Raw genomic sequence first — 14,552 nt, forward strand, 5'->3', positions numbered from 1 at the left:
GAGCTCCTCAGAACCTCCTCAGTGACACAGGAACACCTCCAGCCCAACCTGCAGGGAGGGCTCAGCTCTGCTGCTATTGCAGGGCAAGGTGGGTGTGCAGATGGGGCCCAAAACCAGCCCTCGGGTGGCCTCTGCCTTTGTGGCAGCCGATACCAGGCCCATGGTGTGACTTGGAGAGGGACTTTTCACAAGGCCAGGTAGTGACAGGACAAGGGGGAATGGCCTTAAGTTGAAGAAAGGAAAGTTTAGAATAGACATTGGTAACAAGTTCTTCAATACGAGGATGGTGACACCCTGGTGACACTCTGGTTGCCCAGAGAAGCTGTGGCTGCCCCATCCCTGGAAGTGTCCAAGGCCAGGTTGGACGGGGCTTGGAGCAACCTGGGCTAGTGGAAGGTGTCCCTGCCCATGGCAGGGGATCAAAACTGGACAGGCTCTAAGGTCCCTTCCAACCCAAACCACTCTGTGATGCCCCAGCCACAGAGCCAAGGCTCCCACACACCTCCAGGACAAAGCCAGAGGCCTCTCAGGTGCTGTGACCTGTGCCTGGAGCTGCAGGGTGTGATGAAGAGGATGCCCACCTGTAGTCAGAGCACTGAAGGCCTTCAGTGAAGAGGCCCTGCTGCCTTTGATCTCTGCTGCTCCTGTGGCCAGGCTGTGAAAATTGTGACACCTCAAGTCTGACGTCTGTCGGGGGAGGACATGACCAGTGGAGACCTGAGCAGATGTTCAGTGATGTGAAGTCTTACCACTGTTTTGGTTCAGAGGAGGTCTCTTGGAGGTGACACTCAGGAGCTTTGTATCAGAAATAGGAACAAAACTTGGAGCATTTTACCAAACAGGTGGGCTGTCAGAGGGAGAGAGAGAACGAAAGAGGAGGGCAAAGGCCTTTGGACCTCAACACCTCTGAGTGGGGAGGTGTCTGTCATCTGGAGAGAACTGAACCCCACCACTGCAGGAGAGTAGATAAAACTGAAGAGGAAAACCTCATCAGCCTGCAGGGTTATGCCATGTTTGGTTTTTCCATAACCTATCCCATCTGACTCTGTTGGATCTAATGAAGGATCTCAGATGGCACAAGCCTGGGCTGGACAAGCCTGAATTCTGCCATCAGTTCTGCCACATCTGTCTCTCAGAAGTCTTGTGAACTTCTACTTAGTTGGAAATTTCTAAGTGTTCTTTCTGAAGGAAATGTTCAATGTGTTCCATAAGGATAAACACAGCAATCAAGGATTAGGGAGTTGTTTGCCCTGACCAGAGACTTTCCTGTGTAACAGAGGGTGTAACGATCACTCCTCCTGCCCACCATGTGTTTGCTTGCTCTGGTTGGAGTGTGAACTCTTCAGGACAAAGGCTGTCCCCTGCTCTGGGTTTGTCCAGCCTGTGCTGAAGGGAGGCTGTGCTCATGTTTGCACTGGGCTGTAAAGCAAATAACAAATAACATGGGATGCTGGAAAAGGGTTTTGTAAGTGAGCTCTCGTCTCCTTTCAGCTCTGGAAGGAGAGGAGGGAGACAGATCATTGCAAGAGGGGCATCTCATGTCAAGCACAGTAAACATGGGGAAAAGGAGCTGAGAGCACCTTTGTTGGGTGACCTCAAACAGGTGTTTCTTGCTCCCATCCCCTGCTGAGCTTGGCTCCTGCTCAAGCAGCTCCACACAGACACCGATCCCATGCAGAGCAATGAATTCAGTGAGTTTTCATTTCCTTTTAGAAATTAGGCCACGTTGTTTCTGTTATATTAAAAAAATTCCTCTGTGTGATAAAGTAAAGGATAGACAGTGGGTTTTGTTGCTGTGATGGGACAAGTCCCCAGGAGACTCCAGCAGAAAGTTTCCTTCACAATAAAAGCTTCCTGAGTCTCTCTGATGTAGAGAGACAGAGTCAGCCTTCTCCCCACCCTCTGTTGACTAAAGGATATTAAAACCTTTCCTCCTTTCTCTCCAGGGAGAAAACCTCTGTTTGATTTTGAATGCTCACTCACAACTGTACTCAAGATTGCCATAAAGCTCCTTAAAAGCACTTCATCCTTTTCTTACTGACCCCTCCGATGGCTTTCAGCGTGTTATTGCTCTTCCTGCTTGGAAAATGGGATACAGGAGCCATTCATATCTTCCCTGTCTGTGGAATGACATGAGCCTTGTTTCTGCTCTTTGTACAGCAGCTGAGGGTCAGTGCTAGAGCAGGTTCAGTGCTAAGTGTTATTGAAGCTGTTTCTGCTGCAGGGTCACTGCAGTGGGATGTGTTTGTGTGGCTGTCACGGCCCTGCTGGGCCCAGTCCTTGGTAGCAGTGCTGATGGTCCTGCCCTTGCCCTGACACAGCAGTGACAGCCCCCAGCCCGCCCTGGAGGAGACATCCCAGGGCTGTGGCACAGCCTGAGCTCCTCTGCTGGTCCCACAAGCTCCTCTGCACAGCCCCGGGCAGGGACAGGCTGCCTGCAGCTCTGAGAGCAGCTGCCTGACAGGGGACAGCGCTTTCCTTCGCTGGAGCAGTGAGTGCAGAACCAGACCAAACAGCTTCTTGCCTTCCAGTGAAGCCTGTAGGAGTTAGGACTGAATCCTTATCCTGAGCCCAGCCTTCAAAGCCCACTAAAGCCCGTGCTTGATGCACCCCAGAGGGTGGTTGGCACTGAACAGGCTTCCCAGGGTTTGGTCACAGCTCCAAGGCTCCAGGAGCCTTTGGACAACACACTCGGGGACAGGGAGGGATTGTGCAGGGCCAGGGGTTGGACTCAATGACCCTGATGGGTCCCTTCCAACTCAGCATGTTCCATGATTCTACATATTTCACTGAAGTCCATCGCTGTTGGGCTCAGTGTGAAGTCAGCACATTCAAACACACCCTTGGAGCTAAATCCAGTCACTGCCATGGTGAGGAGCAGGCACTGCCCTCCTCCCTGTCCCTGTAAATCCCAGGACATTCATTTGTCAGCCAGGACATGAGCACTTTTATTGGATACACCCAGTACTTCATCCATCACTGCTGAACTCAGCACTCAGAGCTTTTGAGGCTCTGTGTGCTTTGGGGATGCTATTCCACAGTCCCTCTCTGGAACAGCCAATGTATGCAGTTAAGTGGGAAACTAGGAAACAAAATCTTAAACAAAAATAAGAAGACTGGAAAAAAACCCAAAAAACAAACCCAAATGCAACAAAAAATACCCATCTGGTGTGTAGCAGCATTTTTTGGAAAACCCTCAAAAATAAGCCATAATTCCATTGAAATTTTATGTTTGTTTATGAACTGGTATGTGTCTGCTTCTGTGTCAGAAGAATTTAGGAAGTCTAAGATGAAATAGGGGGATTAATACCATAGATTCCATCTTGGCTTTGTCTCACCTCATGATTGCATCTGAACATCCCGGGCAAAATTCCAGGAGGTTGGTCTTGGGCAGTGTCTCAGCAGGGAACAGCAAAGGAAGGCTGGGGGGTGAGTCATTTCCTCTGTGGCAGGACCATGGTGGGGTGGCCATCCCTCTGCCCTGGCTGTTAAAGGAATGTGCACCCACCCAGCTTATCCTGAGCTTTGTGCTGGGATCTTCCCAGGGATCCCAGGTGTGCCTGGAGGGAGTTGTTCCCTTGTAGGGGGAACACATCCCAGTGTTTGTGGGGAGAGTTCAGGAAATAGCCCGTGGCAGTTGCTGGATCAGGTTTTGCCATCCCTCCCCTCCTCTGTCTCTGGAAGAACCTGCAGTTCAAGAGCTGGGCCAGGGTTCTGTCTCGTGGCCAAGGGATTTCCCCATCCCAGCCTGGCTTCTCCTAGTCCCTAAAATTCCACAGTAACTGCGGAGTGAAGGACCAGGTTGGAGGGACCTTGAAGCAACCTGGTCCAGTGGAAGGTGTCCCTGCCCATGGCAGGGGTGGAACCAGGTGGTCTTTAAGGTCCCTTCCAGCCCCAGTCATTCTGTGACTCCATGATTCTCTCTCATACATAGACATGTACATACATGTACATACATGATCATGGAATCATGTATGTACACACACCCCCAATATATGAGGAAATGCCTCTAACGTGTCCTGCTGCAGATTTCTTCATATCTCTTGTACAGTATCTTCCAGAGGTTGTTTCCCATTACACTTCCAGTGCCAGCAGTACTTGCAGCACTTTGTTGACCCTGTTGGACCCTGGCAGGGTAGAGGAGGCTCCAAGGCACGGCTGCCTTGCTTTCTCCACCAGTTCATTTCCTTCACAGTCTGCACAGCAGAGTTTTAGTATGTCAGATGTGGAGAACCTTGAAAGGGCATGTAAAGAACCTGCTCTTTTTTATATGACTGTTCCTTGATAAAATAACAGGGTGTTTCAAAAGAACAGCTCCAGGCATCGTCCAGGACTTCAACAGTTGTCAGGAAGCAAAGTACCAAAGTTTTCCACTTCATTTGGAACGAGCTCTGAGGGTCCCTTTGCTGTCGGGCTTTTGTCACCATTCAGGTGTGCTGGGGTTTGAGCTTGTTGATCTCACTGGGGGTACCAGCACCAGCTTTATTTCTGTGTAAGAAGTCAAGGTGAATCCCTGTGGGACAATAGCACTGATCACAGATAACTGTGTATTTAGGGACTATCCGGGCTTTGTCTCCATAGATTTTTTTTTTAATGGAAAATTCTCTAGTTTACTGTAAAAATTCTCTTTTTAAAATGAAAGTTGTTTTCTTGGTCTGAGTTGCCTGTATTCACTGTGTTACACACAGCTCATTGCATTATTCCATGGGTCAGTGTTTCCATGAGCCTTTGCATTGTTCTTCCAAATTTTCATTTAAAAAAAACAACAAACCAACCAAACAAAAAAAATTAAAAAGAAAGGAATGAAAGCAGTTATTTGAAATCCTTCAGCCCTTTCACCAGCTATATAAGATTGAGAGAGAGATTTCAAATTGTCAGAGGAACTTTTGCAAAGTCTTTTAGCAGGCAGAATTTCCTCCTTGTTCATCACTCAACTTGCCTAAGTGACAGTTTCTAGCTAAGCATAGTTGTAGCCATATTAAACCATAGATATTGCACAGAGTGATAGCTAAATTCTGCAGAAACTGGCAAAATAAAGATAAACCAAACCCAAAGCAGTTCAGGAGTGCACTGTGGATGATTCTGGCAGGGTTTCTGGTGTGCATGTGCTCTGTCCTGCTGTGACTCACTGGGGTTCCCTCCCGGCCTCGCTGCAGCAGGGACAGCTCAGAGCTGGGGCAGAAACACACGTTGGGGTATCCTAAATTGATCTTCACAGATTGTCTTGGGGGGAAGAAAAGTAAAAATAAATTCTATTTTTAAAAACAAAACAAAAAAAATCCCCAGAAAACAGTTACAAGGCCACTTTGTGTTGTATATTTGCAAATTGATTTTAGAATATCTTAATGACAAAATGTTTGTTTCAATATGGGTCTAAAGGGGCAGACAATGATTAGACATAAAAAGCTTTATTTCTCCTACAATTTCATGGCAGCAAAGAGTCGAGATCACATTTTCTAAAGCATTGACTTCCAGCAGGTTTCATTTTGCAGATGATGGATGTGCCTTTATGCTCTTTGTCTGGAGGAACAGCCACAAATGTACAGCTCTGTCTTCTCAAATGAGCTTTTATTTTGTGGTGGGGTCCAAGTTCCATTTCCAGACATGCCTTGGGCGAATTCTTCTCCTGTGTGGACTACCTCCCTTTAGCTTCCAAGTGTCAGAGATCAGGTTGTCTTGATCCAAGTTCTCCAGAAATTCTTTCTGCACCAGCAGAGAGCTTGGAAAATGCTCTCAACCTGGTTGCTTTTCCATTACTCTCCCCCTCTGGTATGACGGGAGGTCATCTGGCCCCTGAGTTACAGTGAGCTCAGCAGGCACCCAGATCTCCCCCCAACAGGTCAGTCTGCCCTGACCGTGTCCTCAGTCTGGCACTGGGATCCTGACCCTGGTCTGGGGGTTGGAACTCCTGCTCTGCCATCAGGAACATCTCCAAGAGGCTGAAGTCAGGCCTGCCTGCTGGCCTGCTGGATGATGATGCTGGGGAGGAAGGGTGTGGGGAGGCTGGCACACCTCAGGACAGGAACAGCTGCTGGGGGTTGAGTCCAAGCAGCAAGAAATGAAGCACGTTGGGTTTTGCCTGCTGAGCTGGGCTGGCCTGTGCAGCAGTTTGCAGTGCTGATGGACACCAGAGAACTGCACGTGGATCTTAATGGGGGGAGCATCCCAGCTGGAGAGGAGAGGATCCTCTGGAGTTAATGTCTTCTGAGGAGGAAACTCCCAGTGATTGTTGGGGTGGTGTGTGTGTTCAAATCTCCCTGGAAAGCTCGTGGCAGAACTTCTGTGACTCAGCCCTGCTGAGAGGAGCAGGGTGACCCGAGTCAGGGGCCCCTGGAGACCTGGCTGCAAGTTTTGTGTTTGGAGTCAACTTTAATGCCAACATCACTTTAGAGTTTGTACTGCAAGAGAGGAAAAGAGTTGCAAAAAAGGAGAATGTTTAAACCACAGTGAAACATTGCCCAGAGAGGTTGGATGGATGGATGGATGGATGCCCCATCTCTGAAAGTGTCCAAGGCCAGGTTGGACAGGGCTTGGAGCAACCTGGGCTAGTGGAAGGTGTCCCTGCCCATGGCAGGGGGTGGAATGAAATGAGCTTTAAGGTCCCTCCCAATCCAAAGCACTCCATGATTCCATGATTGTGTTGTGAGCTCCTTTTTAAATCTTTTTTTCAGTCTTCACAATACTCTGATGAATGTTACATTAGTTTTAATCTGAACTGAACTAAGTGTTTTATGTAACTGTGAGGCTCAGAAAATCAAGGCAAAATCCATGAAGTAAAGGAGAGCTCTGGGCCTCGTTGCAGTGAAGTGAGGGGAGGGACAGGTGCCACATTTGATGTGTGAGGAGAGAGGAAAACTGCATTTTGTCTGACAAATAAATGGAGTATGGCATTGACAATTATTGTCATTAAAATGACAGTAAATGGAGAGTGGGATGTCCCTGGCAGCAGGGTGCACAGGGGGGTACCTTGGAGAGGCAGTTCTGTGTTAGTGCTGCTCACACACTCTGGTGTCTCTCTTCCAGTCCGATGGGACCATCCTGGCCATCGCCTTGTTGATCCTCTTCCTCCTGCTGGCCTTGGCTCTGCTCTGGTGGTTCTGGCCTCTCTGCTGCACTGTGGTAAGTGACAGAAATCATCAGCAGAAAACAGCAATTCAATGTTGCCTGAATGTAAGAAATGAGGGGGAAGGGGACAAAGTTTTCCACAGGATGGGGCAGCATTTCTTCCACCACTGGCACTGCTTTGGGCTTCTGCTCCATCTGCCCAGCCTCTGGATCACACCCCTGGAACAGCAATGCTGCCAACATCCAGGCCTTGTCAGGAGCCTCTCAGTTGTATTTATTGGTCACAAGATGGAAAGGGTTTGCAGAAGTGTATTCCTTGCCATGCCTGTTGGGGAGGAAGAGCTCTTCTGCATTGTCTGACCCCGGTGTTGGTACCTCCATGCTGGAGGGCTCGTGTGGAAGGGCATGGCCAACCCAGGCTGCAGTCCTTGTTCTGCCTCAGGTGCAAGGAAAAGGCATGTGGAAATGTGGAAATTTTTGCAAGATTAACTTTGTTTCCTGACACATCATGGCTGGAAAGCACTTTGAAACACCCAAGTGACAGTTCCAGTGGAAGTACAACTGTGCTTCACTGAGAGTTATCTCCAGGCGCTTTCACAGAAGTTAAAAAGCACAATCACAGAGTTAATACCTTAAAAAGACAGAGGAAAATCAAGATAGAACAGGGGAGAAGGAAGAGGTCAAGGGAGGCAAAAAGGAAATCACAGGACTCAAGACGTGCCCTGGTGTTTGTCTGCAAGGACCTGTCCTAGCCCTGTCCATCCCTGCTGATCATCCCCTGGCACTGCCTTTTCCTCTGAGGATCAGGGCAAGGGCTGGTTATTGGGGAACACACAATACAGGGAAGCTCTGCTGCTGCTCTGGGTCTTGTTTGTGCTGCAAATATAGAACAAGAATTAGGGATGTAGAAATGTCAGCAGAATTGGACTCCTGTTTTGGTGAGTGGCTGCGTGGAACGATTCAGATGCTGCTTTTCAGGCTGCCCAAACTGGCTCAAGTTGCTGGGTCACCATCATTATTCCTGATTTCAAATGACATACCCAGAGTTGTAAATTTGTACCATGTTGTCCCAAACCTGCAATCCAGTCCTGAGAGCTTTGGAGCCTCACACTGCAGGAGCAGGCAAAGTGAAGGATGAGTCTTTGTGTTGAGATGAATTTACCCAGAACAAGGATGGAAATCTCGCAGGAAAAATCTTTGTTGTCTATTTCTGTTCCTGGCTGGAAATGCTGGGGATAAAACGCTTCTTTTCACAGTAGTTTGGCACCTCTGTCCTGAGAAGAAAACCAGAATGGAAAAAATATTTATTTCAACTTTCAGGACAATATAAAAAGATTGGTTCTAAATTTGGCCAAAGCATTAACAGTGTGGTAGGTTGCTCAGAGTTATTTGTCTAAACTAGATGGCACATTCCCAGAGGAACTGGGCCAATTCCTTTGTTGGCACATCTGCATGGAAGTCAGTGGAGATGTGCCCTGTACAGATGTTTGCACTGGAGCAGAACTGGGGGGACAGAGAGGGAAGGCTCTCGGTGATGCTGCTGGGTTAAGGGTCTGTTACAGGAGAAAGGTGAAGCTGATGAGAAAAAGGCATAAATAAAAGCAGCAGTGCAGGGGACATGGAGCTGTGCACTGGAAGGGCAGTGTGGGTCTGCTGGGTGGAACGGAGTGAGGACAGTGTTTGTGAAGTGTGAAAAATACAGTCCAGATAAGCAAGGTGGGCCAGCAGAGAGAGGAGAGGCAGTCTCTGTCCACAGGAAACTTTATAAACTTAATGTTTTCCAGATTTAAATCCTGTACTTAAAAAAATTTGTTGTAGATAAAAGCTTTTCCTCACTCTCCTCCTTTACCTCCCACATTCCCTCTTAGCAGGGTCTGCGAGTGGGGACTATCTCACTGATGGTTTCCAAGTGCAAGTCAAACACATCCCTGTAGTTGTTGGAAAGATTTTCCTCCAAGAGCCTGGATGAAATCTCTTCCACCTCTCCAGGGGGGCAGCCCGGTGTGTTTGGCAGCAGATCAGCAGCTGAGATACCTCACTGTGTATTGCTCACCCAAAAACTCTGTGAAATTAAAGATAAGGCCATGGAGGAGGGCCCAGCCTGTCTGGGGTGTGCAGAGAGGGAGCCGAGCAGAGCTCTGGCCTGGTTTGGAAGTGGCACAGGAAGGAATGCAGTTGTCAGGAGTGAATTAAGGGCAGAGGAACTGGCTTGCACAAGAGACCAGAGGCATCAGCACTAACCTCGAATAACCAAACCGCAGAGCCGGAGCCATCGCCGTGGATCCCAGCCCGGGGACGTTTGGAGATAACTGGGGATGTGTCCAGGGGAAGAAGGAAAAAAACAACAAACTCTTCTCTTACCAAGTATAAATTTGTTTCTGAGTGACAAGCACATTTCTAAAGCCTGAAATTCCTCTTGGCATGCTTTTTAATTAAATAGGAGTCATTATTATCCAGCAGTTCTTCAGGAAAGACACCAAGCCAGCTTGATCCCTGGAGTAAATGGACTGAAGTCAATAGACTCACTCTGGAGGTTTATCTGGAACCCAGTATCTCCTTGGCACTCACCCATAAAGGAATGCTGTTTCCAAATGTATCCAAGTTTATTGGTCTCAGAAGGATTCTGGGATGAAGTCTGGAATTTACCACTCGGTTTACAGTAGAGGCAATTGTTGCCTGGTGGCTCAGAACAATAATAACTCTTTGCTGTGCCTGATACCAGCACAGGCAAAATTACCCTGGATACCTGTGGGGGATATCACAAAAGCACGGGAGGCAGGCACGAACCTTTCCAAAGGTTCTGGGAGGTTTGTTCAACAACAGAAAACAAAGAACTAATTCTGCTGCCCTGACATCCCCACCACTGGACTCCTTACAGGAATGGGGGCCAGTACCCAGACATCTGGAATGGGGTGACCCCACTCCTCCTGAGCTGAGCAGTTCTGGGGAACAGCAGACACCTGATCCCGGCCTCCCTGAGTTAGGGGTTGTCTTCCCATTCCTCCTCCTTCCTGGGCACAGCACGACCTGGGGGAGCCCCACACCCCCAGCAGTAACTGTGTGCAAGAGGCTGTTCAGGTGCCCGAGGGTGGAATTGTTCTGGGTAGGAGGCCAACATAAGCCTCAGGTTTAATGTTGCTGTAAACCAAGTAGATTTTAATGTAGATGTAAGCCAAAGAGATAATGAGCCTCCAAAACTATCTCAGGGAGGATTCTGCAGGCACATTGTTAGATTGGCTTGGAAATGGAGCTGCTTGAAGTGTTTGGATGTATAGTGAAGGTATAATTGATACAATACTGGAAGGCTGCTCTGTGCTGGGATGGTTTCCCTGTGCTGGGATGGTTTCCCTGTGCTGGGATGGTTTCCCTGTGCTGACGTGCAGCACCACCCTGAGCACGTGTCCCACATGGACACAGGTCCTGGCAGGATGAGGGAGCTGTTTGGGCCATGCTTTGCACCTTTGCAAAGCTTAGCCCTGGAACAGTGAAGGGATGGGCACATCCAGCCTGGCCCAGCCTTGGGCTGGAGCTCAGTGAGGGCACTCCAGGGGTGGGAGTGGAATTATCTCCCAGGGGCGGCTGAGACTGAGACTTTTCCCCACGTGCATCTTCCCACGTGGCTGTGCATCACATCTCCTCACAGGTTTATGAAGAAAACACGAGTCTCTGCCTCCCTTCTGCAGCCATCCAGGGTGGCCTGAGTGGGAGGACATGAGGCTGGGCTGTGTTAGTTGCCCCTGCAGAAAATCTGCCCCATCTCCTTTCTTTTCCCACTGCAGCCATTTTAAATGCAGGGGTGTGGCTGGCAGATAAATGAGGTGTTGGTATTTAAGCATCTAACACCAGTTTTAACTTTAAAGCTGTTTTCTGGAAGGAAGCATGGAAGAACCCAGCAATCTGTTTGGCTCTCAGTCTGTACTGCAGCTGACCAGAAGTTTTGGAAACAAAGAGCTGGATGGAGAAAATACAGAAAATATAGATTAAAACCACATGAAAATCATGGCTAAACTGGAGGAAGAGGAGGGGAGGAAATGCATAGGCTCTACAGCAACCCTAAAGAGCCATAAAATGACACGGTCCTTGTTGGCTGGATGGAGATTCCCTGTGAGGGTCCACGTGCTCCGTTCCCACCCGCTCCCATGTGCACACAGGGCACAGCTCTGCTGCAGGATGATGATGTGGGAGAAGGGAGCACAGGATCATGAATCATCTGCAACATTACTGAGACAAACCAAGCAAAAGAGAAAGCAGAAGTGTGAAGGCAGAGATTGTTTGTGAGCCCTGCAGGCCCTGCCTCTGGGCCGGCTCTGGGCTGTCCAGGTGAGCACCCACCTGAGCAGGGAGTGTCCCACATTATACACCTGGAATCACTGGATTTATTGGAGATAACTGTGCTGTGGAACATTCAAGCTCTGGATACACACACTGCCAGGAATGAGTGTCTCCATTTACTGCCCAAACCCTTGGAGGCAGCCCTGCTGTTGCAGGTTTAAGGCAGTGTAAAAAACACCCTGACTCTGCAGTGCTGGGCACAAAGGGCAGCAGGAGGATGAGGATGGTCTTATGGATCACACAGAGTACCCAGGGCAGTTCAGTGCTGCTCTCAGGCTCCTGTCAGTCAGGTCAGAGTGGTTGGCATATGGATATAACACTCAATAAGTGGTTGTGTTTGAACGGGCTGGCACTGATCCCCAAAAGAGCCCAGCAAAGGCCCAGTGCCCGGGCTGATGCCACCAGCTCTACAGCAGCCCAGGTGGAGACGTGGGCTGGTGGAACAGTGTGGGGGCCAGGCACTGAACTGGGGTGCCTTGATGTGTCCTTACCAAAAAGTTCAATCCATATTCTCCAAAGTGCCCCTCAGCTGTGGAGTGTCCAAACTGAAAGATGTTCACGGAGTTGCCGTTTTGGAAAGCGCCCTCTGAGGCTGGGAAGGCATCTGCCTTCAGATGCTGTGCCTGGACTTCAGATTCCCAGACAATTCACTTGCTGATGTGTTTCCTTGAGGCCGGATCCAGAGGCCAGTGATGTTAATCCTGCCCGGGTTCAGCACCCCCTGTTCCAGACCACAGCAGGTCCTTCAGCAGGGCAGGCACTGCTGAGCTCTGCCCTGGGCCTGCATGGGGAGTAATTCACTCCATAAAAACCTCTTCTCCCTTTGTTTGCATTCCCTGGCCACCTCTCACCTCTTCCAAAGAAAGCTGGCTCAGCCCAGCTGAGGAGGAACAGCTCCTTAGGACGTGGTCTTACTAAACCAGAATATTCCCCAGGAATCAGTGAGGGAGAGCAAGGGCTCCTGGGCAAGGCTGGAAGAGGCCATGGGGGCTTTCTTTAGCCCAGAAAAGGAATTTCATTTATATAGTCTTCCAAAGAAAGTGGGTCAGACACTTGGAGCACAGCCCAGTGGTTCTGGCCTGGTTTATCTGTGAGTGGAATAGCCCAGGAAAAGGAACAACCTTTGCAGACACTGCATGTTTAATGTGCATTCCCTGGACAACTCCATGCCAGCCCCCTGCAGCTGCAAACTGTACCAGGGTTAATCAAATGGAGGCTTTTCCCCTCCATGATGTCGTGTCTTTCATCAGTGGATGATTTTGACATGTTTCATGTCCTGTACTGAACTTGGTTTATGCACTTCACCTCCAAATCTTAAGCATGAAACAGCCTTTTCTTACAGTTTTAATGAGTTAAAATTGGGATCTCTGGATCTGCTCCCAGGCTGACAAGAGAGGTGAACTTAAAAGGATGAGTTAGCTTTCCATTGGACTTCTCTTACCTCTTGTACGTCTGCATTATATTGCAGATGAAGAAACTAGGACAAGCTCCTGCTTGTATTAGCTTGGAAGTGAAGACCAAATCTCCAAGGATTAGAATACTCAGAAGACACAGCAGATATGGCAGAAATAAAAAGGAAATGTTCCTCTACCCAACTCATACCTCAACTATGAAACTGTCACAGGACTGAGAGGTCAAAACTATAAATATGAAAGGAGAAAAAATAAAGATGAGTCAGATGGGTCAGAGTTAATGCTATTAAAAATCCCTGTTTATTAGGACAGCAAAAATACACATTCTGTGGTTTGCAGAAGAGTGAAGGTAAATAAGGACAAAATGATCTGCTCAGTTAAACTGTATACTCCCTTCCCAAATTTTAGTTCTAATTAGAGGCAAAGTCCTTTATTTCTTATTTTGTACTGTTTGCTTCATTTTAAATGATGATCTGTTCCATCCTAAAGCTTCACTGACAAGAAACATATTGCCCCTATTTATCATCTGAAACTCCAGGGACAGTAACTGCGTGTGTGATTGCTGGACAATGTGAGCTGGTGGAGATTTCTGGGCTCCCAGGATGGAAAACATCCTAGACACATTCCTGGAATATGCAAACTTTGGATTCAACATGTGCTCTCTTATGCCTGAATGGCTACAGAAATTTCAGGGCAACAGAAAATTCGTCCTCTCCAATGCTTTTAACCTTCCAGGAGGTGGCTGATAGCATTCCTCTGCTTTGACACTGGGTTATCCATCAGAAACAGCTGCTTCTCCATGGATCTGAGGCATGGGGTGGCTCAGCTAACAGAGACCTGTGTCAGTCACATGAGCGTTGGGATCTGTGAGGAAAGGCAGGGAATTACTTCACTGTCCTGCATTTTCACAAGTGCTGCAACTGCTCTTGAAGTTCCTTCCTCTGCCACGAAAAGCCAAAGGCCAACCCCTCCAGCCCACAGGCCTTTACCACCTGGGAAGGAAAGACCACACTGCAAGGTTTTCCCAGCATGGGGATGATGGGGAACCCCTCAGGTGCTGCTCACCTGGCGAGCAAACACGGGGCTGGACAATCACGTTCTTCCAAAGCCAGGGGCAGGAGATGCAGTTGCACAGCAATCACAGAGATGGCTTGGGGTTATCAAAACAGCTGAAGAACACATGAACAAACACTCCAGCCTGGCCAAGCCAAACTCCCCAGAGCTGTGCTTGGCCAGGTCCTCTCCCAGCTGAACGCCTTCAGCAGGGCCCTGGGTGTCAGCTGGAGGCCAGAGGGGCAGCCAGGGCAGAGCGAGGTGGCCTTGCAGACTGTGTCCTCACGGGGACCCTGCCATGGCCTTTCCTCTCCTGTCCTTGGGCTCCTGTTTCTGTTCGTGCCAAAGGAGCAGGGGGTTGGGGCTGCTCTGGGACCTCGTTATTCCCCCCATGGTTCTTGCTTTGCCCACTTGTGTGGGATGGCACCAACATCCCCTTTGCTTCACTGTCTTCAGTGCCCCAGGATGAGGGTCTCAGTATCCCAGGATAAGGTTCTCAGTGCCCCAGGATAAGAGTCTCAGTGCCCCAGGATAAGGGTCTCAGTATCCTGGGATAAGGGTCTCAGTATCCCAGGATAAAGGTCTCAGTATCCTGGGATAAAGGTCTCAGTATCCTGGGATAAAGGTCTCAGTATCCCGGGATAAGGGTCTCAGTGCCCCAGGATAAAGGTCTCAGTATCCTGGGATAAA

At 49.0% G+C, this 14,552-nt stretch overlaps 1 protein-coding gene across 1 annotated transcript in view; it reads left to right on the forward strand.

The window, feature by feature from the left end:
• Positions 1-14,552, forward strand: part of ANTXR1 (ANTXR cell adhesion molecule 1) — a 104,117-nt gene that overhangs the window by 48,068 nt on the left and 41,497 nt on the right. The window contains exon 13 of the mRNA XM_027697591.1: positions 7,024-7,119. Coding sequence (XP_027553392.1) covers positions 7,024-7,119 — 96 coding nt within the window. The remainder of the gene's footprint in view (positions 1-7,023; positions 7,120-14,552) is intronic.

Source organism: Neopelma chrysocephalum, unplaced genomic scaffold (genome assembly GCF_003984885.1).
Source record: "Neopelma chrysocephalum unplaced genomic scaffold, ASM398488v2 Primary Assembly neopelma1_120, whole genome shotgun sequence".
Classification (NCBI taxonomy): domain Eukaryota; kingdom Metazoa; phylum Chordata; class Aves; order Passeriformes; family Pipridae; genus Neopelma; species Neopelma chrysocephalum.